Source organism: Chrysemys picta, chromosome 6, assembly GCF_011386835.1.
Source record: "Chrysemys picta bellii isolate R12L10 chromosome 6, ASM1138683v2, whole genome shotgun sequence".
NCBI classification, from domain to species: domain Eukaryota; kingdom Metazoa; phylum Chordata; order Testudines; family Emydidae; genus Chrysemys; species Chrysemys picta.
The window spans coordinates 68,966,693-68,993,447 of NC_088796.1; the positions used below are offsets into that span (position 1 = coordinate 68,966,693).

The window sequence follows — 26,755 nt, forward strand, 5'->3', positions numbered from 1 at the left end:
GCTCATCTTTGATTTATATAATGGCATTATAATATTCCCCATATTCTCCATCTGATTCCATATTAAGGTTTTGGCTCAATTTCATCTCTTCCAGTAGCTAGTTCCACAGTCAAGTACTCTCAGTCAAAAACATTTTATCTCTTTCTTTATTTTATACCACAAAATGTACTAAATTACAATAAATAAACTGAACTAAGTAAATACATGGAATGATTAGGGTGCACTGGCATATTATTGCATACCTAATTCAGGACCAGCTTTTGCAGCAAACATGGTTGTTAACAAACTTGATATAACTATATTCAAGAGCCAGAACTTTTCAAAACTGTAGTCTACCAACCATCTCACCCAGTTACAGTTATAAAGAAATGAGAATGAGTACTACTATCTAAGGAAAAAGCAGATTACTCTGAATTTATGAAAAGTAATTCCAATTTTCTCATGGTCATGATGTTGCATCATTATTTCACCTATGTAAATTCCAAATTAATCTAAATTATGTTTTTCTTACAGAAAGATCCAGCAGCAAACCCACAATTTTAAATCGGGTTCTGTGACTCCCATCAACTAAAACTTCAATCACTATACCATTTCTTTTACTGTTGTAAAAAGCATGACTGTAGTATTGTTTCCACCCCAACCTACCCGTGGGATCTGTCTGAATAGTCCTGCCAAAATACCTTGTACCCTACCTTTCTTATTCAGCATACCAATAACATTTTAAATTGCCTAAATTTACAATATAGATTTATAGATTCTAGGACTGGAAGGGACCTTGAGAGATCATCGAGTCCAGTCCCCTGCCCTCATGACAGGACCAAATACTGTCTAGACCATCCCTGATAGACATTTATCTAACCTATTCTTAAATATCTCCAGAGATGGAGATTCCACAACCTCCCTAGGCAATTTATTACAGTGTTTAACCACCCTGACAGTTAGGAACTTTTCCCTAATGTCCAACCTAAACCTCCCTTGCTGCAGTTTAAGCCCATTGCTTCTTGTTCTGTCCTTAGAGGCTAAGGTGAACAAGTTTTCTCCCTCCTCCTTATGACACCCTTTTAGATACCTGAAAACTGCTATCATGTATGAAATATACTCTATTTACATGATATAATGTAATGGTTCTGATTCTCCTCTCTGTCAGCTGGTGTTAACTGGGACTGTCTTCATTGTTAGGCTGGGAAATAGACCTCCACCACCACTGGGCCTGCACTTTAAGGTCTCTGTGACTAAATCCCTGAATACATGGAAAAACACATAGATATGTATTTACACAATAGTCTATCTATGTTTTCAATTTTCAGAAATTTCTAAAGGGATTTGTTAAAAATCCAGCAAATTAACCCTACAAAACTAGTACTGTAATGACCAATATTAAAAAGATTCAGGAAATTCAGTCTGATACTCCATCCTTGTCCTGTCCCTTTCATTCCTGGGTTATGCTGACATATTGCTATACTGAATGATCTAATTTATAATGTAATATGCGCAACATCAAGGAGCAACTAGCCAAGAAGTTAAGGAATGAGTCTTAGCTTTTTAACTCATTTTTTTCTTTGCCTCTGCTGGTGTGTGTCACACTCTTAAGGGTGTATATCATCAGCTTGATGCAGGAGGAAAGGGGAGTTTACATGCTAATCCCCACTAAAACTAATGAGATTTATGCATGGTAAATTACCCGGTGCAGTAAAATAAGAATATGTCCTTTGTTACATAAATATTGTTTGTTAAAATAAACTCAGTAAATAATATTTACAAATAAAATTAAGATAACCTTTGCATGACATCTTAGAAGTTAGAGATAGAAAAGATATAAAGCCATCTATTTAATCTCATAGCCAGTTCAGGACTCTTCCTTACATTATGTATAGAGTATTTTCCTCTGCAGTGGCTCCAAGATCCTCTGTTTAGACAGCCCTGTGCCTCTCAGGGATTTTAGGAGAACCACATTATCTGGATGAAAAGCTTCCATCTCAATCTGAGGAGTGGCAACCTTGCAACCCCCCTCTCCCTCCCGCCCCACTTTGCCTCCTGACAGAAAGATCTGGAGGGAACCTCACCACATTCTCCTCCTATGTATTCTTGCCCTGGTTTCCCCCCCGAGAAAGGGAAAAATTTGATCCACTGAGATCTATTTATGCTATAGAAGGGAAGTAGTGATGGCCTTGTCTCTTGGGACGTTTACAGCTGCAGAGAACAACTCTATAGAGCCCCCAGGCAAGACAGCTCCCAGCCCATGTAGCTAGAATACCAAAGAATCACAATGTTGAAAACTACACAACTATAAAATTACAAAAAGATACAGCATAAATAACTGCTGATATACAGTTAAGGCAAAATTTTCCCAGCTTCAGTCCAGGCAATCCCACTGGGCCAAGTTCTGCTCTCCATAATACCCATTCAACCTCAATGATCTATTTTTTTTTAATCATTTTAGAGCATTCATGGATATTCAACCAATCAGATTGCTCACCTTATAAACTTGCATAATACTTTGACTAAGTTGGACACTTGGCGCTAGATCTGTAAAAAAAGTCCATTCCTTTGTAAAAGCATCAGTTGAACAGTGAGAGAAAGGGGAAACAAATTTAGGCCCAATTGCTTGCATGTCTGCAAGGTGAGAGGGTCCCAGAGCCTGCGCTGCAGCCCAATTCTACATTGCAATTAAACAGCCCCACAGCCAGAGACCCGCAAACCTGAGTCAGCTGGCAAAGGCCAGCCATGGGTTTTTAATTGCAGTGTAGACATACCTAATGTGCTGTCAAGCACACATAGTAAACAACCTCCAAAAACTGAGAACAATATTTTTTTCTTCAGTATCTTTCATTGATAGTAATCATTTAGGCCCCGATCCTGCAAATACTTATACACACATGCTTAATTTTACTACCATGAGTAATCCCACTGATTTACAGTAGTAAAGTTAAGCATGTACATAAGTGTTTGCAGAATCAAAGCTTTAGGTGTTACTTATAATCAGAGTAGGTTTTAAAAAACGCATTATTTTAGCTTGTGGTGTCCCTCTAATAAAGTGAAAGGAATTAAAATATCTTGGCTTATTTATAGAAATTTTCTACAATATCATTTTGTTTCCCATTATAATTATTTATTATTCATTAAGTGCTGATAATAGGCCAAGCATTGTACAAGACACAAGCTTAAGTGACTCTGGCAGAATTTACAATCTACCGCCCTGATCACACAAACACTCAGTCATTTGCTTAACTTTACTACCTTGACTAGTCCCATTGAAATCATTGAAACTGCTCGTGGTAGTAAGCACAATCCTAAATGTTTGCCGGATCAGGGCCTAAGGCTCTGCTCTTGCAAAAATTTACTTTACACACTGAGTAATCTCACTGAAGTCAATGGACCACTTGCAGAACATAAAGTTATACAAATGGATAAGTCTTTGTAGGATCAGAGTTTACCACAAATACTTAAGCACGTGCATAGCTTTATGCTCATGATTCATGAATAGTCAATCCCTTGACTTCAACTGGAGTACTACCATGTGCAAAGTGATGCAAATTCATATTTACAGGATAGGAAGCTTAAGGAAGAAACAGAGGAGTAGTTCTGTCATAAGTAAAGCGATTGTTTGAGAGAAGTTGTGTGTGAGTTAGTCAAAGAGAGCCAGGAGTGATGGCAGGTTGTATTTATGCAGCTTTACAAGCAATGTGAAAAGATTGGGAAGTTGTCAGAAGTAATATCAGGGATGTCTAGGGTTTCTTTATGGAGTCATTCCACATTAACTAACAAATATCTTCCCTTGAAAGTTGTGGTATAATTTGGCTTAGTGATATGAAAATTAACCACAAAGGGAATTCACTTGTCTTTGGCACTAGATTTAACAGGTTCCTTAGCATGATAACAGCCTTCTGGATGGATGCAAAATGTAGAGCAAGTAACACTGATACCTGAACAGATTCGAAAAGTCAGACTATTCTTGGTAGGGCGGGAGAGGAAAGGCGATGGCAAGGCCACTAGAGTATCATAGATGCAATGTGCATTCTGGAGCAGGGGTGATGGAGCATGGGGGGCTCCAGGGGGAGGTTGGCAATTCCTGAACCTCAGACGTTTTAGAGGCATTCTCGTGCCATCCCCAGGGCACCCAGAGTCTGGGCTCAGAGCCTGCTCCCGCTTACCTGAGTGTGACTGGAGTGGAGGCAGGTGCGTCCCTCAGCACCCAGCCAAAGCGACTCGCCTCCCAGGCCTCCGGCCGATGCTCAGGCGCCGCCGCCGGGGCGGTTGCTAAGGACGCAGTCAGGTTGGCTCCCAACTCATTGTGACGGGGGGGAGGAGACGCTTCCGGCCGGACGCAGCAACTGGCCCGGCGGCTGCAAACGGGAGCTGGAGGCCGAGTTGCCAGTGGAAATTGATACTCCCTACGCGCGCTCCCCTTGTGCGAGGAGGAAGCGGGGGGACAGGGCGGGAAGGGCCTGGCTCAGCAGGGGGAGCATGCAGGCAGAAAGCTCGTAGAGACAGGCGGGGGCTGGGATTGCACCTGGCCAGCGGTTAGAGACTGTAGGAAGGGACAAGCAGGGGGCACCGGGGGGGTGTCTCAATGGGCCGAGGTTCCTCCCCTTCGCACACATTCTTCTCTCTTCTGCTGGGTTCGGAGTTGGCCGCCACACGTTTGGGGGCTCAGTCCAGTTTTCCCACCTCCCCCGACGTGTCCCCGGGTCGGGTTCTGAAGTTACTCGCCCCTCCCCTCCCGAGGGCCACACCAGTTTGGCAATCTCTCTCCCCCTTGCGGCTGGAGCGAATGCAGCCCTCACTCCGCTCAAAGCTGCTGTCATGTCTCTTTATTAATCGTTGTTATTGTTACAAATTGCAGAAATCGGACAGGTTAAGGCATGAGAGGGAAATGGGTGTGCTTCAGAAATGAATCCCGTGTTATTTTAAGATTCATGCTCCAATAGTTTTCTTGTGACATGCGTGTCAGGCCTTTGTCACTGACAAAGAGGTCTTAGCAAATAGAGAGGTGACTTTTCACTTTGTCTCCAGCCTCCTCACCTTCACCTGGGCAAGGAAATGCTAGTCTAAATTATTCTGTCCATCATGTGGTTGCATGGAGATATTTTTTAAAAAAACTATTTCCTTATCATTTTGTTGCCAGCATGTTACCCCCCCTCCACCCCTGCCCGGTGGTTGTTTTTTTTCTCGCTAACCTGCTATCTGTGACTAATCTGGTAACAAAAAGCCATCAATAATATATCTTTGTTCTGTTTTATTGATATGGACAGATAAAACTTAGAGAATTTTTCACTTGACCAGAGCTCAAAGAGCCGGGAAGCGACTGTAAGCACCTCCATCATCACATCACATTGCTGAGAACTGTAATTTCTCTTTTCAGCTTCGATGACAGTTTGTGTCAAGCCTATTACAAATTTATCACACTACCCTGAGGACACAACCATCAGTAATAACTCTGAAAAAACAAGATACCCATGTAATATCATTAGCTGTGTATTACATTACCAATTGCATTTGCCCATTGTCACTGATACTTAGCCTTTTGCCCTTCTCTTCCAACTAAAAACTACTTCCTAAATATCTGAGAGTGAGAGATCACACAAGTTTAGTAGTTAAGGTTGGCACAGGCTGTTTCTGACTGGTTCGGCTTGTCCCCCACATTTGCCAGCTAAAGCAAAGAAAGCATTTTTTCATGCATGTGGCAGACATGAGAATCATATTTGAATTTTAGTGTTATATTGGGATTAAAATCAAGTCTATACTAATCTGTGTGAATGTGAAGTATTTTATAATTTATTCTGTGCGCAGATGTGGTCGCCGCATCTCAAAAAAGATATATTGGAATTGGAAAAGGTACAGAAAAGGGCAACAAAAATGATTAGGGGCATGGAACAGGTTCCATATGAGGAGAGATTAATAAGACTTTTCAGCTTGGAAAAGAGATGACTAAGGGCAAGGGGGGATATGATAGAGGTCTATAAAATCATGACTGGTATGGAAAAAGTAAATACGGAAGTGTTACTTCCTCTCATAACACCAGAAGTAGGGGTCACCCAATGAAATTAACACGCAGCAGGTTTAAAACAAACAAAAGGAAGTATTGCTTTACACAATGCACAGTCAGCCTGTGGAACTCTGCCAGAGGATGTTGTGAAGGCCAAGACTATAACAGGGTTAAAAAAAGAACTAGATAAATTCATGGAGGATAGGGTCATCAATGGCTATTAGCCAGGATGGGCAGGGATTGTGTCCCTAGCCTCTGTTTGCCAGAAGCTGACAATGGGCAATCGGAAGGCACCGACTTCTCCTCTGCTTGGTGGGTGCTCGACACCCTCCCCCCGCCCTTGGCCCTGCCTCTTCCCACCCCTGCACCGCCCTCACCCTAATCCCATTCCATCCCTTCCCCAAAGTCCCAGCCCCACACTGTTTTTTCCCACCTCCATTCCACCCCTGCCCTGCCTCGCCTCTTCTCTGCCTCCTCCCCTGAGCACACCACGTCCCGGCTCCTCTCCCTCCCTCCCAGAAAGTCCTAAGTGCCACCAAACAGCTGGTAGGCGGCGGGTGGGCGGGAAGCGCTGGGAAGGAGGGGGAGGAACGGGGATGTGACACGCTCGGGGGAGGAGAAGAAGGCGAGGATGGGGGAGCTTGGCTACCGGTGGGTGCAGAGCACCCACTAATTTTTCCCCGTGGGTGCTCCAACCCCAGAGCACCCACAGAGACGGTGCCTATGGATCACTTGATGATTACCTGTACTGTTCATTCCCTCTGAAGCACCTGGCATTGGCCACTCTCGGAAGATAAGCTACTAGGCTAGGTGGACCTTTGATCTGATCCAGGATGGCCATTCTTATGTTAAGCTACTAGGCTGACCAAATAGCAAGTGTGAAAAATTGCTGGGACTGAGGGTTTGGGGGTAATAGGTACCTACATAGGAAAAAGCCCTGAATATCAGACTGTCTCCATAAAATCAGAACATCTGCTTACCCTAACCATCTGCAATAGGGTAGAGAGGCTAATTAGGCTTTGTCTATGTCTGGGATCAGCTACAGGGCAACAAACTCCAACTGGGGAAGAGGAAGCACCGCTGGAATTTAAACCTGCTGGAAAAGAGGGTGAGGGCACAACCGCTGCAAAGCTACCTTTGCCTATCTACACTGGTGCCTGAGTTGGAGCCGACTCCCAAGCACGCACAAGGCCTCTACTGCCTTCCCCAGCCCCTGAGAGCGAGCAGAGACCCACCCAGGGAGATAGACGCTCAGTGCAACCTACACCCCCGCCCCCACGAGCCCAGTAGGACACCAGAGCTGCGGGCGGCCGGGTCGGAGATGCCTAGTGGCCTATCAGAGCGCAGCACCCAGCTCCATGATCATGTGACTCCCAGTGGCTGCTGCCTGGCTTTAGGGCGTCGGATTCCGGTTCCGACCCGGAAGTAGATGCTGAGCGGCGGCAGCACCGGGTTCCTGTATTGCTGTTGTTCGCGGCAGTTTGCAGCGCCCGCGTCCCCGTCGCGCTCCCCGATGCAGCCGCGGCGCCCTGAGGGCTTCGATGGGTTGGGCTACAGGGGGGGCGGCCGGGAGGAGCCGGGCCCCGGGGCCAAGCCCTACAGCTCCTCCTCGGACCTGAGCCACTGGGTCTCCAGTCCCCCCGACATCCCGGGCAGCCGCAACCTGCACTGGGGGGAGAGGACCCCGCAGTACGGGGTCGGGCCGGCCGGAACCCCCCTCGGGGGAGTCGGCCTCAACGACGAGCCGTACCCTGCCGGCGCCGGCACCAGCTCCGGTAAGGGGAGCCCGGCCGGGGCGGGGTGAGACGGTGGAGCTGGGCTAGGGGCTGATGAGATGGCGGGGCGGCGCTGGCGAGGGGGAGAGGGGAGGGTGCTGGGCTCAGGTAGGGGGGTAGCTCAGGGCGAGGGGTGCCGGAAGGGAGCATAGGAACAATAGAGGTAGACATGGACCTTTAGTAGGGTGTCTCCCTGATTCTTTTTGTGTGTCTTTTAGCAACAGTCCCAAGTAAAGGAAAATGGTTACAAAATAATCCGCCTGCCCCTTGTCCTAGGAGGCAGGGTATTCCCCCCCATCCCAGCTCCTGTTATAATGTTACAGGATCAGCACCCAAAGGTATCAGTGTCACATAGTATAAATGAGTCCCTGCCCCAAAGAGTTTATGGTCTAATCCAAGGGTTCTCAAACTTCATTGCACCATGACCCCCTTGTGACAACAAACATTTCTACATGACCCTGTGGGACCAAAGCCTGACCCCCACAGCTCTGGATGAGGGGAGGGGGGCAAAGCTGAAGCCCAAGGGCTTCAGCCCTAGGCAGGGGGCCTGTAACCTGAGCCCCACCACCACCCCACCACTGAAACCCTCGAGCTTTGGCTCCCGGCCCCAGCAAGTCTAAACTCGTCCTGGTGACCCCAGACCCACTTTGGGGCCATGACCCCCAGTTTGAGAACCACTGGTCTAATCTGACATGGAGCACAGCAGCTGAGAGATAAGGGGGAAGGCAGATAAGACAAGGGTTACAGAAATATGATTTCATGGTTACTCAGTGCAGGTGTTTGGATGGTTCCATTAAATAACTACATTGGACTGGTGAATTAACTCGCTAAATGGTGACACAGCAGAAATAAGTTTTGAGGAGCAATTCAGAATAGAAAAGGATTGTGGCTTTACAAACACCAAGAGTTTGTGTCCACTTGCAGTGCTGCAGCAGCCCTGCTCTAGTGCTTAGTGAAGATGCTACATACACTTGACAGGAGAGGTTCTCTCATCAGTGTAGGTCGGGGTCTCAAACTCAAATTACCATGAGGACTAGTTCATTGGCCTGAGGGCCGCATCACTGATACACACACCCCTCGCTTCCCCCAGCCCTGCCCCCACTCCACCCCTTCCATGAGGCCCCTTCCCTGCCTCTTCCCACCCCTTCCCTGGTCCTATTCCAACCCCTTCCCCAAAGTCCCCACCCCAACTCCGCCCCTCCCTGCCCCCAGAGGGGGCAGGAGGGGTGTGGCAGGGGCTCAGGGCAGGGACTGCAGGAGGTGTGCAGGGTGCGACAGAGGGCTCAGGGCAGGGAGTTGGGGTGTGGGGTTCAGGAGGGGTGAGGGGTGTGGCAGGGGGTTGGGGTGCAGGGTGCTGCAGGGGGCTCAGGGCAGGGGGTTGGGGTGCAGGAGTGAGAGGTGCGGCAGGCAGCCGGGGTGCAGCAGGGGGCTCAGGGCAGGGAATTGGGGTGCAGGAAGGAGTGCGGGGTGTGACAGGGTTGGGGTGCAGGCAGGGGGTTGGGGTGCAGGCAGGGGGCTCAGGGCAGGGAGTTGGGGCGCGGGGTGCAGGAGGGCTTCGGGCTCTGTCCCAGAGCCGCTTACCTAAAGCGGCTCCGGGGGGGGGGGGGGGCAGCGGTGCACACCGGGGCCAGGGCAGGCTGTCTGCCCTGACCCCAGCCCCACTCCGCGAAGCAGCTGGAACCATGACCCCGCAGCCCCTGCGGGAGGGGGGACGCAGGGCTCCGCACGCTGCTTGCCCCTCCTCCAGGTACCTCCCCTGAAGCTCCCGTTGGCCACGGTTCCCCATTCTTGGCCAATGGGAGCTGCGGGGGGCGGTGCCTGGAAGCCAGGGGAACACATGGAGCCCTCTGCTCTACACACACACACACGCACCCCGGGCCGTAGGGACATCATGCCAGCCGCTTCAGGGAGCGGCGCGGGGATCGAGGACGGCAATCCTGCGGGTGTATTTTGCCCACTCCTATGCATTTCTAAACAATTATTTTCTAATACCAGGCCGGGGGGGGGGCACGTGGGCTGCATGTTTGAGACTCCTGGTGTAGGTACTCCACCTCCCCAAGAGGCAGTAGCTATGTCAACGGAAAAAACTCTTACATGGACATAGCAATATCTACACCAGGGGTTAGGTCAATATAACTACATCGCTCAGAGGTGTGGATTTTCCGCACCCTGGAGCAACGTAGTTATACCAACATAAGTTGGTAGCGTAGACCAAGCCTAAGACTGCGAAGCAAATTGAGATGCATGCCAACTTCCCTCTTATTCTGGGACTCTACTGCCTCCCCTTCTCCATTTACTTTAGAATTTAATTCAAAACTGTTCTTGTTTTTTATACGCCTCCTTGGCTATGGTAGGCTATCTAATGAACCTACTCTTTTCTTTGGTTACCTAGTATTAGCTACCTGTCTGGCATCCTACATGGTCTAACCACAATTAGTGTTTGTTTTTTACACTTGAGTTCCCTCCTCTTAAAATCAACTTTGCTCAATTGTGCCATCTCATTGAATCACTTATTTTCACATCTCATCTGAAAGTGTATTTTTTTCAAGCTTTTTCAGTTAATTTTTTTCTGTTCACATTGCGTATAATCAGATTATGTAAATATTTTTTGTTTATTTTCTACTCTGATTCTAAAACTCTTACTGAATGTCTGAAGTATTTTGTAACATCAGACATGCTACATAAAGTACCGTAGTTATTTTCTGCTCATGATACCACAATATTAGGTACTATATACAGTAAATGCCTAGACAAAGTGTCCTCTTTTAGGAGACGTTACATATCTTAAACCCAGTTTTGCCTCAAATCCATACAAACTAGTTGTTCACTCTTGTATTTTGACATCAAAACGTAAGATAAAAGAAAGGTTCATTTATTAAAAGAACACCAAACTTTGAGTTGACTTGAAGATAAGAAAGCAAAGTGGATTTGTTCGTTTTTTGTTTTGATGTATAAAGAAGACCTGAAAAGTTTTTGTTTTGTTTTATCTCACACTCCCTATTTTCCTGGATGTCTTGTGGTACCCATAGATGTGGTTTGGGAGCTTGAAGAGATGGTGGTGTTGAATCTTTAACAAAGGAAGTTTTTTTATGTTTAAGTTAAATAGCTATTATTTATACAGTGCCCAAAAGTGTGTGCTAAGCACATAAGACACACACAATACATTGTTAGTAAAAAGTGCCAGTTGTACACTCCATGTGCCTTTTATAATGCAATACATTTATACATGCAAATTCAGCCATCCATATAACTAGTAGCATCAAAATTAACATAAATACCCCACCTTCTGTAATTGCAGTAAAAAATCTGAGACGATAGATGGGCCTTGCAACAGTTTTTAAAGAGCATGAACAAAATCTTAAGTCAGTTAATCAGGTTTCACTTTCCTGGTGTTTCACGCCAACATAGTAGTTTTCTTGCTGCAAAATTCAAGAGACAAACTTTTAAAAACAAAAATACAAAAACTTTCAGGCCTTCTTTGTGCATCATAAAGAAGTAAAAAGGGGACAAACACAAATTTGTCATTTATAGGTCACCTTTAAATGTACATTCTCTTGTTTTGTCAGTCTTTTCCTCTTGAAGGAGCTGGGACTTGTGACAATATGATGTATGCATCTATTCCAATGGTTCTTTGGTGGTGTTGGCATAAGGGAACAGAAGTCATTGCAATTGGATTATCATTTTCTATCTTCCTGAAATGGAGATATGTCTAAAATGTGAAAAGGAATGTTGTGAACAGCAAATTGTTGAAATGCAAGATAATAATCCTAACTCTTTTACTTCTTTTTGTTTCCATATTTTTATTAAAAGGACATTGTAGTTCATGCACTATTAGTTTGTGTATTACAAAGTCAAAAAAGCCTAATATTAATGGAAATTAGTGTTTCAAATTTCAATTAAAATAGTTATTTGAATTGAATATTTAGCCTGAACTGTCTTCAGTTTCATCTCATTACTTCTAGTTGTTGTTCTATGCATTTCTAAACAATTATTTTCTAATACCAGTGTGTGTATTAAAATATGTAGACTTGTATTTTTAAGTCCCCCACTTTGCCATTTTATAGCTAAGTGACTCGTAGGTCTCAATTCTGCAGTTCATTATGTGCCCACCCAGAACTCGACTGAAGTCAGTAGCGTTCTGCCTGGGAGCAGCAATTTGCAGGATCAGGCCTTAATCTTTCCTTCAATGTATGATCATCTTTTCCCTCCCCCCCCCCTTTCCTGAATTATTTTTGGTTTGCAAATATCTTTCTGGTAATATGGTGCCTAAAACTGAGCAATGTGTTTCTGATGCAGTTGTAGCAAAGCTCTTTATCAAGCGACTGCCACTTCATGATGTATCTTGCCATCAGCAGTTAAAAATTGCATTGACCATTGTTTGCTTCTGTATCTCATTGGAAACTTACTGAACTCCTACTTGTGCAGTGCTTAACACATGATGCATTCTACTGGAAATGTCATCATTTCAGTAATAATGCAGTATATGCTAATGGTTCTATTACCCTCCAAAGGTTTGGATTTTTTCTTCAAATGTTCCATTGTTTTAGTAGGGGTAAAAGTTAGACTTATGAGACAGCAGAATCACTCTTTGCCTTATTTCCTACTACTGCTTTTCTCCAATCTTTTGGTACCTTTCACTTTTTGATAAGACTTTGAAAAATAATTCAGTGGTGTGGGATGAGAAAGGTGTGAATGTGCTACTGCTGGAGGAGAAGCATAGCATCTGCCTTCTGTGCCTTCTGAGGGAGCCTGCTGAAACATGGCTGTTTATGACAGAAGGTTCAGTGTCTTGGACTCTGACACACAGTTGGAGAGAGCTGTTTCTGCTCTATGGGCGGTATGTGCAAGTTCATTCACTGGAGTCTCCTAAGGATCCAAAAGTGCTTGCAGGAGACATTCATCTCACCTGGCAAGCTAAGGACTCCAATCTCCCCATAGAGGATTGGGGTGGAAAGCTCTTGGCTGAGATACTGTTGGGAGGAGCCCTGACATATCTGTCTTGATAGCTCTACTGGAAGAGCCACTGAAGCAAAGAATAAGTATCTGTAGGGCAAAGAGCAAAAGTTCTTATCTCTGCCTTGTAAGTTGTAGGAGCAGAGAGAAAGTGCTTACTGCAATGAGTAAGAAATCTTCTTGTGATCTGACTGTTGATTGCTTGGCTGAGAGCAATTGGCAGCTGGGGATCATGGCACACAACAGGCAGAGGAATCTGACTCTTGTTTGGAAGACTCCCTGTAGGGGAAGAAAGACTAATGGTTGGTTAACATTGTATCTACAGGTGGAAAGAGATTAGTGAATTGAGGTCAGTGAATTGAGCTCTTCAAATCTACATGCCTAAAGTTAGGCTTCTAAATCCATATCTAAGCTCCTGTATAAAAGTGCCTGATTTTCAACAGTGTTGAATGTCTGCAAATTGACTTCATTCAGAACTGTAGGCACTCAGCATCTTTGAAAATCAGGCTACTTTTATCTAGGAACTTAAATATAGATTTAGGAGCCTAACTTTAGGCATCCAGGTTTGAAAATTTGGGCTGAAGGAAACTTAATCCCCACTGGGCTTTTGGCAAAACTCATGAAGTCTTCTTGGATTGGATGTATCATGGTAACCACAGATTTTTCAATCTCAAAACTTTTGCACTCAGCTTTATGAAAAAAAGTCCTATGATTTGATCTCTTTGGGGGTTATTTTATAAAACAAATTTGAAAGTTTTTAGACCAAGCTTTTGGAAATACAGCTAGGCATGTTGTTTAACTTTTCAAATTCTATTTCATAAACTCCTTATCTAACCTGAAACTTTCCATATAAATTCTTTGCTGGCTACAGAGCACATGTACAAAAGTTCAGATGGAAAAGATTTTCAGTTTTGAGAAAATGAGGATCAAAATCAGGCTTATAATGAAAACCAAATAAACCTTAGGACTGGAAGTAGTCACTCCATAGTTGTAAGTCTTACTTGGGAGGCTATTGATCAAAACAACCTAAGCAGCTTGCTGTTCCAGGGAATCATTATAATCAATTAGTTCTGTATTTTCAGTCACCAGATAAATATTTGAAAAAATTCAAAACACTTGTCCAGAATTTCAATCTCCCCTCTTTCTGAAGAAAGTCATGTAAATTTTTTGTTGTGCATTTAACAGTACTAACATTTGTGTGTCCTGCTATCATAAGGTTTAAAGTGAATTTAGTGTTAGGAAAAAGTTCCCATTTGACAGTACTAGACACAAAGCCTTAGCAGACCAAGGGCAGGTCTACACTACGGGGCTCAGTCGACCTAAGTTAAGCAACTCCAGCTACATGAATAACATAGCTGGAGTCGACGTGGTTTAGGTTGACCTTTTGTGGTGTCTACACTGCCCTGAGTCGACGGGAGAAACTCTCCTGTTGATTTACCTTATGTTTCTTGTTTCGGTGGGGAGTACTGGATTCGCCGGGAGAGCGATTGGCAATTGATTTAGTGGGTCTTCATTAGACCCACTAACTCGATCCCCAGTTGATCGATCGCTGCGCATTGATCCCCCAGTAAGTGGAGACAAGCTTTAAGTATGGCTTGGTAGCAGCGATGCAAGCTTCCCCGTGATGCCTTTTTACCAATATGCCCCAATGTTGATGTGGTGGGGACTTCTAGAAGTAAAAGGTTCACTTTCTGTGCCTTTTGATTCTGTAATGCCAGTTAAATGGCATTATGGTACTGACATTTGTCCATTAAGAACTGGACTGAGACCATATTCATGTTACGCATGCTGTTGAACATGTTTTGGTCATTATAGATTTGGGTCAATTTGTTTTCCCAGATGTCAGTCAACTTGTTCCCAGTTCCTTTAGGCATCCAGTCCCTCTTTTCCTCATGTAGACAGTTTAGGGCAAATAAGTTACTTGTATTTGAGCTCCAACAAATTTTTATAAACCAAGCACTTCACATGCAAGTAGTCTTTGGTAGACAATTATATTTTACTTTTGCTGAGTTGGCAAAACTATCCCAAAAGTATTATACTCTGTACACTGTGGTGCAGTGCTTAGAATTTGTTGAAATGAGCAAGCTATAAAATTGGTTGCTTTGGTACATTGTGTTACAGTTATTTCTTTCCTCACTGTTCTGCAGTAAATATCAGTGCTACATAATCTTCTGTTGTGTTTTCTTTCAGAGCAGTTGAATAGATTTGCAGGCTTTGGTATTGGCCTTGCCAGGTAAGAAATTTGTTCTGTGCAAAACATATTTTTCACTGATAATTATGGCTTTTACATTTTGTAGTCTGTCATGCTCCCTGAGTTCAAATTACAATATGGCTTTAATTAACTGGGTTTAAAAATCTAGCACAAAGTTAATTGTTTTCTCTTACCTTCTTTCTCAAGCTAAGGTACTGCAACTCTTTCAGTTACTACAGTGATGGGTTTGATTCAAAAATCTATATAGGGCAGGAATTTTGGAAACCTTGGGGCATATAAGTTGCTATAGAATGTTTTTCATGAAGCAAACATCAACAAAAAGTACTCTTATATATTTGCACTTTAGAAAGCAATGGGGATGGTAGAGTGAGTGGAACTAGCTGAAATTGCATTGGCATAGTATTCTTGAATTTTAAACCTCAGAAACAGTACTTAAAATATTGATTAGATAATGACAGAAGAATAATATATACTGTAAACTAGATAGTGTGTGCTGTATTTCTTACATTTTGACTGAGTCTAAATAAAGGATGATTTACAAGAATGAGTGCACATGGAGCCATTAGGTTTAGTGGGGATGTCTTTACTGCTGTTGGCACTGAATGAAACCAATCAAGAAATGAACATTATAACTACAGTATTAGCTTTTTCAGCAGTCTTCTCTCCAGCTCATAGCCTCTGGCCCTTATCTTCAAATGTAATGGCAAAGGATGCTTGCAGCTATTACCATGGATCCCATGAACTGCAGAGATTTTCATATTGACCAAAGTTGGGCCCCAATGAGTTAGAGACCTATATATCTTAAGGCTATCAAATAGTATGGTAATGAGCAAGTATAGATATACTTCTGCTGATGTCTGCTTTCAGTACAAGGAACCCCTGAAGAACATCGGCATGCCTGTGCTGTTTGGCAACTTGGGATCCTGTTCAAACAAAACAAAAGGCTGAGTCTTGCTCAGTTTAAAATTCATGCTGCATAGATTAACTGGAGAGAAAAATAGCCCAAGAGATATATGTACCTGGTGACTGACTAGTTATAGTTAAAGATGTAATTTCCCACTCTCCTATATTTTGGAGAAACATCTTCAAATTTTAGTGTGGGGTAATCAGAGCAAGGAGTCTAGAGGAGATGATTCTAAAATCAAGACAGTGTTGACTCCTGTGTAGGAGGGAGGGGTGTCACTGAGAATCTGCAGTTAAATATGGAGAGACTTCTGAGAATTCTGAAATGCTTCTGGGAAGAGTGCTTGTGCATTGGTCACTCAAATGAATATTTTCAGGTAGTATTAATTCTCCCTAAGCATGCGCAAATATCACCAAGCACAATGTCAAAGCATGCCAGAGCAGTAATATTGAGGTGGCAAAACTATCCAAAGCTACTATCCTTATGTATGGAATTATATATTGTTTTTGTTGAGAAAATGGTGGACCTTAATATACTGATTAATTCTGTTCTCAGAACACATATTGCGATGTCTCTCCAAGTCCATGATTTTTCAAGGTGCCTGGTGAATAAGGTTTTTGGGTCAACTGTTGAACACCTTCATACATATCAACCTCTGTTAATATATTGTAGGGGCCTAGTAGACTTATAGAAGAAGGCCTTTCTTTGAGAGGCTCTGTGGTGTAGAGGAATGACTGTAAAACTGGGAGTTGGGAGCTTTAAATTCTGGTTCTGCCACCAACCAGCTCTGCGGTCATGGGTGACTCACTTTGTGCCTCTGCTTATTTCCTCATATTCACAGGGGGAGGGTGTGAGCATTAATTTTTGTACAGATGTACCCCTAGGGAGTGGGTGATCAGTTTCTGAGCATCTGACCTTTTGGGCTGTTGGAAAGTATGTGGTTCACTCTCCAAAAATACCTGCTGGCAGGATGTGGACTAACATTGGGATGTAGTTTTGTGTATTCCCCAAATATTGTAAACCTAATATTAATTTGCTGCTAAAGAAAAATATCAGCTATTAATAGGTTTCAGTTTATTTTCACTACTTTTAAATACATTCCTCTTTTAAAGTCTATTTACAGAAAATGTGTTGGCACATCCTTGCATTGTTCTACGTCGCCAATGTCAGGTACATCTTTTTAAATTCTGCAATTGAACGTAATCTAGTTTCAGACTTTGTATATATTCTGATTGTAGAGTTATAAGGAAGCTTAAGACCTTCTAAGTAGACACTGTCAGGTAAAAAGTTTTTTAAAAACAGATTTCCTTATGTAACTTTTAGCACTTAAATTAAAATTTTAATTTAATTTACTTTCACTTTTCATGCTGTCTTTTTAGTTTGGATAATGAACGTAAAATAAAGAAAAATAGCATCTAAGTGGTTACTAACGAAATTACTGTCGGGATCTCATGCACTAGTAGAATGTTTTGGTGTTTGTTTAAAAATAACTTTCCATTGGACTTTTTTTTAAAAATAAATTTTTTCTTTGTTTTAAGATTTTTTTTTCAAAGCTTACTTTTTTAACACCTAAATTTGCAAATGAATTTTGATCTATGTCCTTTTAAGTGCCAATGAAGATTTTAAAAAGTATTATTAATGTTTGAGTGACGAAGAATGTTCAAGGTGCCTCAGAAAAACAGTCCTTGTTTAGATGATCTTGCAGTCTAAATTGTAACATTTAAGTGAATATTCATCACCTAAGTGTTTTAACAACAATTGTTATATTCCAGCATTTTTTTTACATACATGCATGTATATTTTACCAGGTTAATTATCACGCCCGGAATTATCATCTCACTCCATTTACTATTGTCAATATTATGTACAGCATCAATAAGACACAGGTCAGTATTTTGAGCCCTCTATAGCTATACATAAAACAAAATTATGTAGATACAGTTGTGGCATATGTATTTATTGAAACAGAAAGCTTCTTCATCTCTAAATATTTTAAGAAGCTAGTTGAGCATTATGAAAATATTTTTCTAAGTTTTATTTTTATTAATTACTAAAAAGAGTTTAATAAAGAACTTCACTTTCTGTAGTTCTTTATTTCACTGTGCTTAATATTTACTGGAAAAAAGCGTGTGTGTGTGTAAAACAAACAAACACACACACACAGAGAGAAAAGAACAGGCCAAGAATTCAGCAGGATTCCAAAAAGTATTAGATATTTATGTGGATAAAAAGAATATTTCAAATTAAATAGTGACTTTTTTAAATTTTGGAAGACTACTGTGCTCTGAATTCCACTATAAAATTCAACATAAATATCCATGTTATTACAATAGAAGGATGGTTTTGTGTCTAAAGTCCAAGACTAGTTAAAAGAAGGGAATGTATTTCTGGGTTTGCAGAGGACAGGCTGGGTGATTTTGGGTAAATCACGTAGCCTTTCTGTACCTCATTTTGCCCAACAGAAATATGGAGATAATGCATACCAAAACTATTGTTGAGAGGCTTAATGTATTAATGCTTGTAAAGCTCTTTCAGGTTATCTGATGGAAAGTGTTATTGATATGAAAAGTATTTAGAGATGATCATTGTTCGGATCAGGGTCTGAATTCCGTTAATTTGGGAACATTCAGATGCAGTGTTCAATTAGGGCCCCTTTCTAGAGTGTTTCTACAATTTTATTAAAAGTGTGAAATGTATTCTCACCAATTTTCATGTTACTGAATCTAACTGGAAATGTTAAATTACAGGGTCCAAGAGCTCTTTGGAAAGGAATGGGGAGCACTTTCATAGTTCAGGGCATAACCCTTGGAACAGAAGGCATCATCAGTGAATTTACACCTTTGCCAAGGTATCACATTTTCTTTTTTTCTTTTTTTGTTTGTTTGTGATATTTAACAAATTGAACATTAACATTTGTTACTGAATACCATGTAAGGTATTAAAAATATGCAGTTATTTAAATGTTTGATTCTGTTATGGTAGCCAGATATTCCCAAGGTAGTTTCAGTCATTGGATTGATTTAAATCAAGGTGATTTAAATCACCAACTGGAAAGCCTCCTTTTAAATCCTTGATTTTAATCAACTTTTCCATTTATGCTTCAGTTATTTTCTAAAGAAAGGTTAATTCCATTGATTGACATAACCATTAAAACATGTTGATTTTACATGTGATTAATCATACTGTTAAATAATAGAAGACTAATTGAAATGTATTAAATATTTTTGGATTTTTTTCTACATTTTCAAGTATATTGATTTCTATTACAGCACAGAATACAAAGTGTACAGTGCACACTATTTTTTTTACAAATATTTGCACTGTAAAAAGAAAAGAAATCGTATTTTTCAGTCACCTCATACAAGTCCTGTAGTGCAATCTCTTTATCGTGAAAGTATAATTTACAAATACAGATTTTTTTTGTTACTGTTTTGTTTTTGAGTGCAGTTATGTAAAACTTCAGAGCCTGAAGTCCACTCAGTCCTACTTCTTGTTCAGCCAATCACGAAGACAAACAGGTTTGTTTACATTTATTGGAAATACTGCTGCCTGCTTCTTGTTTACAATGTCACCTGAAAGTGAGAACAGGAATTCGCATGGCACTTTTGTAGCTGGTGTTGCAACGTATTTACGTGCCAGATAAGCTAAACATTTGTATGCTCCTTCATTCTTCGGCCACTATTCCAGGGGACGTGCTTCAATGCTGATGATGCTCATTAAAAAAAAAATGTGATAATTAATTTTTTGACTGAACTCTTTGGGGGAGAATTTTGTCTCCTGTTCTGTTTTACCCGCATTCTGCGATATATTTCATCTTATAGCAGTCTCGGATGATGACCCAGCACATGTTCGTTTTACCATTAAACCATTCCCTCCATAAACTTATCTAACTTAATCTTAAAACCAGACAGGTCTGTTGCCCCCACCGTTTCCCTCGGAAGGCCGTTCCAATATTTCACCCCTCTGACGGTCAGAAACCTTCGTCTAATTTCAAGCCTGAACTTCCCCATGGCCAGTTTATATCCATTCGTTCTTGTGTCCACATTAGTACTAAGCTGGAATAATTCCTCTCCCTCCCTTGTATTTATCCCTCTGATATATTTAAAGATAGCAATCATATCCCCCCTCAGCCTTCGATTTGTCAGACTAAACAACCCAAGCTCCTCTAGTCTCCTTTCATACGACAGGTTTTCCATTCCTCTGATCATCCTAGTCGCCCTTCTCTGCACCCGTTCCAGTTTGAGTTCATCTTTTTTAAACATGGGAGACCAGAACTGCACACAGTATTCCAAATGAGGTCTCACCAGCGCCTTATACAACGGAAGCAGGACCTCCTTATCCCTACTAGATATTCCTCGCCTAATGCATCCCAAGACCGCATTGGCTTTTTTCACCGCCACGTCACATTGTCGACTCATAGTCATCCTGCGGTCTACAAGCACCCCTAGGTCCTTCTCCTCTTCCGTTACTTCTAACCAATGCGTCCCCATCTTGTAACTAAAATTATTAGTCATCCCCAAGTGCATCACCTTACACTTTTCACTATTAAATTTCATCCTATTTCTGATACTCCAATTCACAAGCTCATTCAAGTCTCCCTGCGGAATATCCCTATCCTCCTCCGAATTTGCAACGCCTCCCACCTTCGTATCATCTGCAAACTTTATCAGCCCACTCCTGCAATCGGTTCCGAGGTCAGTTATAAATAGATTAAATAAAATGGGTCCCAAAACCGAACCTTGAGGCACTCCACTAGTAACCTCCCTCCAACCTGACAGTTCACCCTTTAATACGACCCACTGCATTCTCCCCATTAACCAATTCCTTATCCACCTCTGGATTTTCATATCGATCCCCATGTTTTCCAGTTTAACCAATAATTCCTCATGGGGTACAGTATCAAACGCTTTACTGAAATCCAGGTATATTAGGTCCACCGCATTTCCCTTATCTAATAAGTCCGTTACTTTCTCAAAGAAGGAGATCAGATTCGTTTGGCACGATCTGCCCTTCGTAAAACCATGTTGTAATTTATCGCAATTGCCATTAACCTCAAGGTCCTCAACTAGTTTCTCTTTCAGAATTTTCTCCAGCACCTTGCACACTACAGATGTTAAACTAACTGGCCTGTAGTTGCCCAGATCCCTTTTTTTCCCTTTCTTGAAAATAGGAACCACGTTAGCTATTCTCCAGTCTAACGGGACCACCCCCAAGCAATGGTTCGTAAATAATATAATGGCCAACAGGGGTCAGGCTAGAGACTCTTGCCTACATGCTCGGGGTCTTACTGATCGCCATATTTGGGGTCGGGAAGGAATTTTCCTCCAGGGTAGATTGGCTGAGCCTCTGGAGGTTTTTCGCCTTCCTCCGCAGCATGGGGCATGGATCACTAGCAGGAGGGTCTCTGCCGATTGAAGTCACTAAAACACAGGATTGGGGACTTCAACAGCAGAGTCCAGGGAAGGGTTTTGTGGCCTGCAGCATGCAGGGGGTCAGACCAGATGATCATAATGGTCCCTTCTGACCTTAAAGTCTATGAGTCTATGAGTTTTAAGAACACTTTCACAGCAGATTTAACAAAACACCAAAGAAGGTACCAATGTAAGATTTCTAAAGATAGCTACAGCACTCGACCCAAGGTTTAAGAATCTGAAGTGCCATCCAAAATCTGAGATGGACGAGGTGTGGAGCATGCTTTTAGAAGTCTTAAAAGAGCAACACTCCGATGCTGAAACTGCAGAACCCGAATTACAAAAAAGAAAATCAACCTTCTGCTGGTGGCATCTGACTCAGATGATGAAAATGAACATGCATTGGTCTGCACTGCTTTGGATCGTTATCGAGCAGAACCCGTCATCAGCATGGACGCATGTCCTCTGGAATAGTGGAATAGACAAACTTATTTGTCTGAGCGATTGGCTGAAGTAGGACTGAGTGGACTTGTAGGCTCTAAAGTTTTACATTTTTATTTTTGAATGCAGTTTTTTTTTTACACAGTTCTACATTTGTAAGTTCAACTTTCATAATAAAGTGATTGCACTACAATACTTATATTAGGTGAATTGAAAAATACCATTTCTTATTTTACAGTGCAAATATTTGTAATCAAAAATAAATATAAAGTGAGCACTGTACACTTTGTATTCTGTGTTGTAATAGAAATCAATGTATTTGAAAATGTAGAAAACATCCAAAAATATTTAAATAAATGGTATTGTATTATTGTTTAATCACCCAATTAATCACTTGATGGCCCTAATTTTTAGTAAACAAAACAACCTTAAATGTTTTAGATACATAAAACTTATCTTATCAAACATGTTTCACGCTTACAACTAAATGATTTATTAAACAGAGGGATTAACTTTAGTCAGTGAATTAAGCTGATTATTTCAGGTCAGCCTGGGACAATTTTCAAATATACCTATGTGAAAGTGACTAAAACTTAAGTTCCTATTCTTCTAAGTCTCTGGAAAATGAGGCAGTCTCTCAAGTTACTTAGGTTGACCTATTGTTCCATATTTATGAAGCTGACCTCAGAAGTTAGATGTCCCCCCCCACGCCCAATTCTTTCTTTATATAGAAAAGCAGCCCTCAACTCAAAGTTTTTGATAGCGACTTATGGATTCAGCATATTTTTTTTTATTTCAGTGTTTTATGTGATTATAAGTAGTTTAGGCCTTAGCATATTTGTATTAAATTAAGATTTCATTTGAAATGGGTTTATTTTTAAAAATTGTTATAAGTAAAAAAAAATTAATTTGCTTTAAATCATTGTGAGGGAGCAGAGAAACTGCCACCTGGCACAGCAAGGGTTAAAGAAAATATGTGGGTTCAGCTAGCTCTGCCCCATTATACCTGCAGCCACTACCTGGCCTAGAGGGGGGAGAAAAGAAGGGAGCCTGGCTCAGTTTAGGGGCTGACTGGCGAAGAGGCAGGAGCTCTCTGCTTGCCTGCCTGAAGGCACAGATCGGTCAATGCAGCCACTGGAGACAAATAACCCTTCCCCTGCCAAGGGGAGCCTGCAGGTACGCCCCAACTGCGGCGTAACTGGCCCGGCAGGGCCCACAGCCAAACTATAAAAGGACTTTCATAGGAAGCAACCCAGTAAAACAGGTCCTGAATCACCACCACCCCACCCCGCCCAGGAGAAAGATCCAGCTACCCTGTTTAGGGGTTCAGCATCACAGGACCCTGGGCCAGGACTTGGTGGAGAGGGAGGAGTCAGGTCCCTCTACAGTCCTCTTCCTCCCCCTCTCCCCCCCCCCAAACCAACGATCCAGCCACTAGATTTCCGGGCCACTGAAGACCCTATCACAATCATCAATATTTATTCATTTTGGTTTCAGTACAGTATGCTGTTTCTTCAGTTCACATCACTGTGAATTGCTAAACAACCAGTAGGGCCACTGAACAATCGAGGCGCTAAAGGAGCACTCAAGGATGATAAGACCATTGTGGAGAAACTAAATGAATTCTTTGCATCGGTCTTCATGGCTGAGGATGTGAGGGAGATTCCCAAACCTGAGACATTCTTTTTAGGAGACAGATCTGAGGAACTGTCCCAGATTGAGGTATCATTAGAGGAGGTTTTAGAACAAACTGATAACTAAACAGCAATAAGTCACCAGAACCAGGTGGTATTCATTCAAGAGTTCTGAAGGATCTCAAATGTGAAATTGCAGAACTACTAACCGTTGTCTATAACCTATCATTTAAATCAGCTTCTGTACCAGATGACTGGAGGATAGCTAATGTGACGTCAATTTTTAAAAAGGGCTCCAGAGTGATCCCGGCAATTACAGGCCTGTAAGCCAGACTTCAGTACCGGGAAAACTGGTTGAAACTATAATAAAGAACAATATTGTCAGACATATAGATGAGCATAATTTGAAGAAGAATCAACATGGTTTTAGTAAAGGGAAATCATCCCTCACCAATCTACTAGTATTCTTTGAGGGGGTCAACAAGCATGTGGAACAAGGGGATCCAGTGGATATAGTGTACTTAGATTTTCAGAAAGCCTTTGACAAGCTCCCTCACCAAAGGCTCTTATGCAAAGTAAGCTGCTATGGGATAAGAGGGAAGGTGCTCTCATGGATTCTTAACTGATTAAAAGATAGGAAACAAAGAGTAGGAATAAATGGTCAGTTTTCAGAATGGAGAGAGGTAAATAATGGTGTCCCCCAGGGTTCTGTTCTGAGTGCTATTCAGCATATTCATAAATGATCTGGGAAAAGGGGTAAACAGTGAGGTGGCAAAATTTGAAGCTGATACATAATTACTAAAGGTAGTTAAGACCCAGGCAAACTGCGAAGAGCTACAAAAGGATCTCCCAAAACTGGGTGATTGGGCAACAAAATGGCAGATGAAATTTAATGTTGATAAATGCAAAGTAATGCACATTGTAAAGCATAATCCCAACTATACATATAAAATGATGAGGTCTAAATTAGCTGTTACCACTCAAGAAAAAGATCTTGGAGTCATTGTGGATAGTTCTCTGAAAACATCCACTCAATGTGCAGCGGCAGTCAAAAAGCGAACAATGCTGGGAATAATTAAGAAAGGGATAGATAATAGGACAGAAAATATCGTGTTGCCTCTGTATAAATCCATGGTACTCCCACATTTTAAATACTGTGTGCAGATGTGGTCGCCCCATCTCAAAAAAGATATATTGGAATTGGAAAAGGTTCAGAAAAGGGCAACAAAAATTATTAGGGATATGGAACGACTTCCATATGAGGAGAGATTAATAAGACTGGGACTTTTCAGCTTGGAAAAGAGACAGCTAAGGGGAGATATGATAGAGATCTATAAAACCATGGTTGTTGTAGAGAAAGAAAGTAGATAAGTAGTGTTGTTTACTACTTCTCATAACACAAGAACTAGGCGTCACCAAATGAAATTACAAGGCAGAAGGTTTAAAACAAATCAAAGGAAGTATTTTTTCATACAACGCACAGTCAACCTGTGGAACTCCTTGCCAGAGGATGTAGTGAAGGCCAAGACTACAACAGGATTCAAAAAAGAACTAGATAAATTCATGAAGGATAGGTCCATCAATGGCTATTAGCCAGGATGGGCAGGAATGGTGTCCCTAGCCTCTGTTTGCCAAAAACTGGGAATGAGCGACAGGGTATGGATCACTTGATGATTACCTGTTCTGTTCATTCTCTCTGGGGCACCTGACACTGGCCACTGTAAGAAGACAGGATACTGGGCTATATGGCCCTTTGGTCTGACCCAGTAGGGCTGTTCTTCTATAAGAAGCTGTTTTTAAGAACCCATGTATATTTGGTGAATCTAATAGTTTGAGGATGAGAACAAGATAGTCTTCAGTGCAGTGTCACTAACTAATAAAGATTTACAGATGTAATTACTTGGGCTCTTCCTGTAAATTTCCTTTTTAAAACTGTTTTTAAAAGTGAGGTACTTGCAAATAAAGCATATCCGAAATAAAAAGCCTGGTCAGACTGTATTAAGCTACAGTGGAAAAAATAATTTGGTTGATAGGTGGGCATTAAAATCTGGTCAAATATTTCACTGCCTCTAGTAAGAAACCCTTGTCTAAAGTAAAGTTTAACCCTTGTCTAAAGTAAAGTTTAACCCTTGTCTAAAGTTAAACCCTTCACCTAAAGCACTCTCTCGGTGTCTCCAACCATCATGGCTGGGATCCCTCTTTCATGAATGCAAAAAGCATTATCCTTTTTGCATCCTCGGTGAAGAACAAAAAAGTGTCTTTTTGCTTTCTCCTTATATTCCCAAAGTTCATTGTTTTGTCCCCAGAATCAGGATGATCCTCGTGGTTTATTCCTTGGCGTGCTAGTTTCATTTTGTTTTCACGTCCTCATGTTGACATCATATGTAAATTGAGTTGGCTTACAATGCCTATTTTATATGTGAACTGAGGCAGGCAGGTGAACATACAACCTTTGGTCAAAACCTGCTTGACAACCTTGCTTTGATTCAGACTTCAAAGCATACCTTCCAGTATTCATACACAATTCCTTAAATATTATCTATACATATACCTCACAATGATTGAGGACCAATATGACATAAGCTTTTATTAGAGACCTCATTTGAGCCTCTTTGGATAAATACTATGAAAGCAGTCTGTTGGGTATAGTGATTTTGTCAAGCCTCTCAGGAGTTCGTTACCAAATAGTGAATTCTTTGCCTGTTGGCACTGAGGAGTTTTTAGAGTCACAGTGATGTCATGAGGAAAGAAGGTGGAATGATGAAACAGTAAGAGAATAGTAAGTAGGGAAGGGCAAAGTTGTAAAGGGCTCTGAAAGTGAGGGAAGAAGCTAGAACCTGATGCAGTGGAAGTGGAGAGCCAGTGGAAGGATACAGAAAAGGGGACGAACTGGTCAGAACAATGAGCAAAGAAAACTATCTTACCTGCTGTTTGAACTGATTAGAGGGGATAAGATGGGTGTAAGGTCACCCAGAGAGGAAGAGTTTGCAGTACTTAAGGTGAAGATGAGTTGCTAGATGAGAGTTCTTACTGTGTGGACAGAAATAAAAGATGCAGATGAGTGATCCATTCTTCCAGTCTGCTTAACAGAGAAATGACAGCAAGTTCTTCTAGTGTGCAGGTAGAACTTCCTCTTGCATATTGTTCATAGTTCATGAGTGTGTGATCTCACTGGTCTCTTTATTCCTGTGGAGTAGGTTGTTGGAATATACACTTCCACCAGTTCCCTTAACACAGAGACACCGGTAAAAGGGAAAAAGCATATCGTCAATGTGTACCAAGGCAGAAGACTTGTTCACACAGATTCAGCATCCAGATCTAAATTGATGCATAAAGCCTAGCTCTTCAGGGGAAAGTTAAAGTTACTGGAGCATGCAGGAAAAGTGATTATGCCCTTGTAAAATCAAGAAGGGCAGATACTTGAAAGGTCTATTAGGGA

General features: G+C 41.9%; 2 protein-coding genes across 3 annotated transcripts in view; one reads left to right on the forward strand and one right to left on the reverse strand.

Moving 5' to 3' along the window:
* TMEM232 (transmembrane protein 232) overlaps window positions 1-4,713 on the reverse strand; it is a 149,596-nt gene extending 144,883 nt beyond the window's left edge. The window contains exon 1 of the mRNA XM_065599249.1: window positions 4,152-4,713. The gene's annotated coding sequence lies outside the window, so the exon portion shown is untranslated. The remainder of the gene's footprint in view (window positions 1-4,151) is intronic.
* Window positions 4,714-7,375: 2,662 nt separating this feature from the next.
* Window positions 7,376-26,755, forward strand: part of SLC25A46 (solute carrier family 25 member 46) — a 41,830-nt gene continuing 22,450 nt past the window's right edge. The window contains exons 1-6 of one of the 2 annotated variants that reach the window (XM_065550305.1): window positions 7,381-7,761; window positions 14,905-14,947; window positions 16,386-16,427; window positions 16,943-17,000; window positions 17,639-17,716; window positions 18,578-18,678. In XM_065550305.1, the coding sequence (XP_065406377.1) occupies window positions 7,416-7,761; window positions 14,905-14,947; window positions 16,386-16,427; window positions 16,943-17,000; window positions 17,639-17,716; window positions 18,578-18,678 (668 nt within the window). In that variant the 5' untranslated portion in view covers window positions 7,381-7,415. Of the gene's footprint in view, window positions 7,762-14,904; window positions 14,948-16,385; window positions 16,428-16,942; window positions 17,001-17,638; window positions 17,717-18,577; window positions 18,679-26,755 lie in introns of both variants that reach the window. The other variant, XM_005281635.4, reaches the window with a different exon arrangement.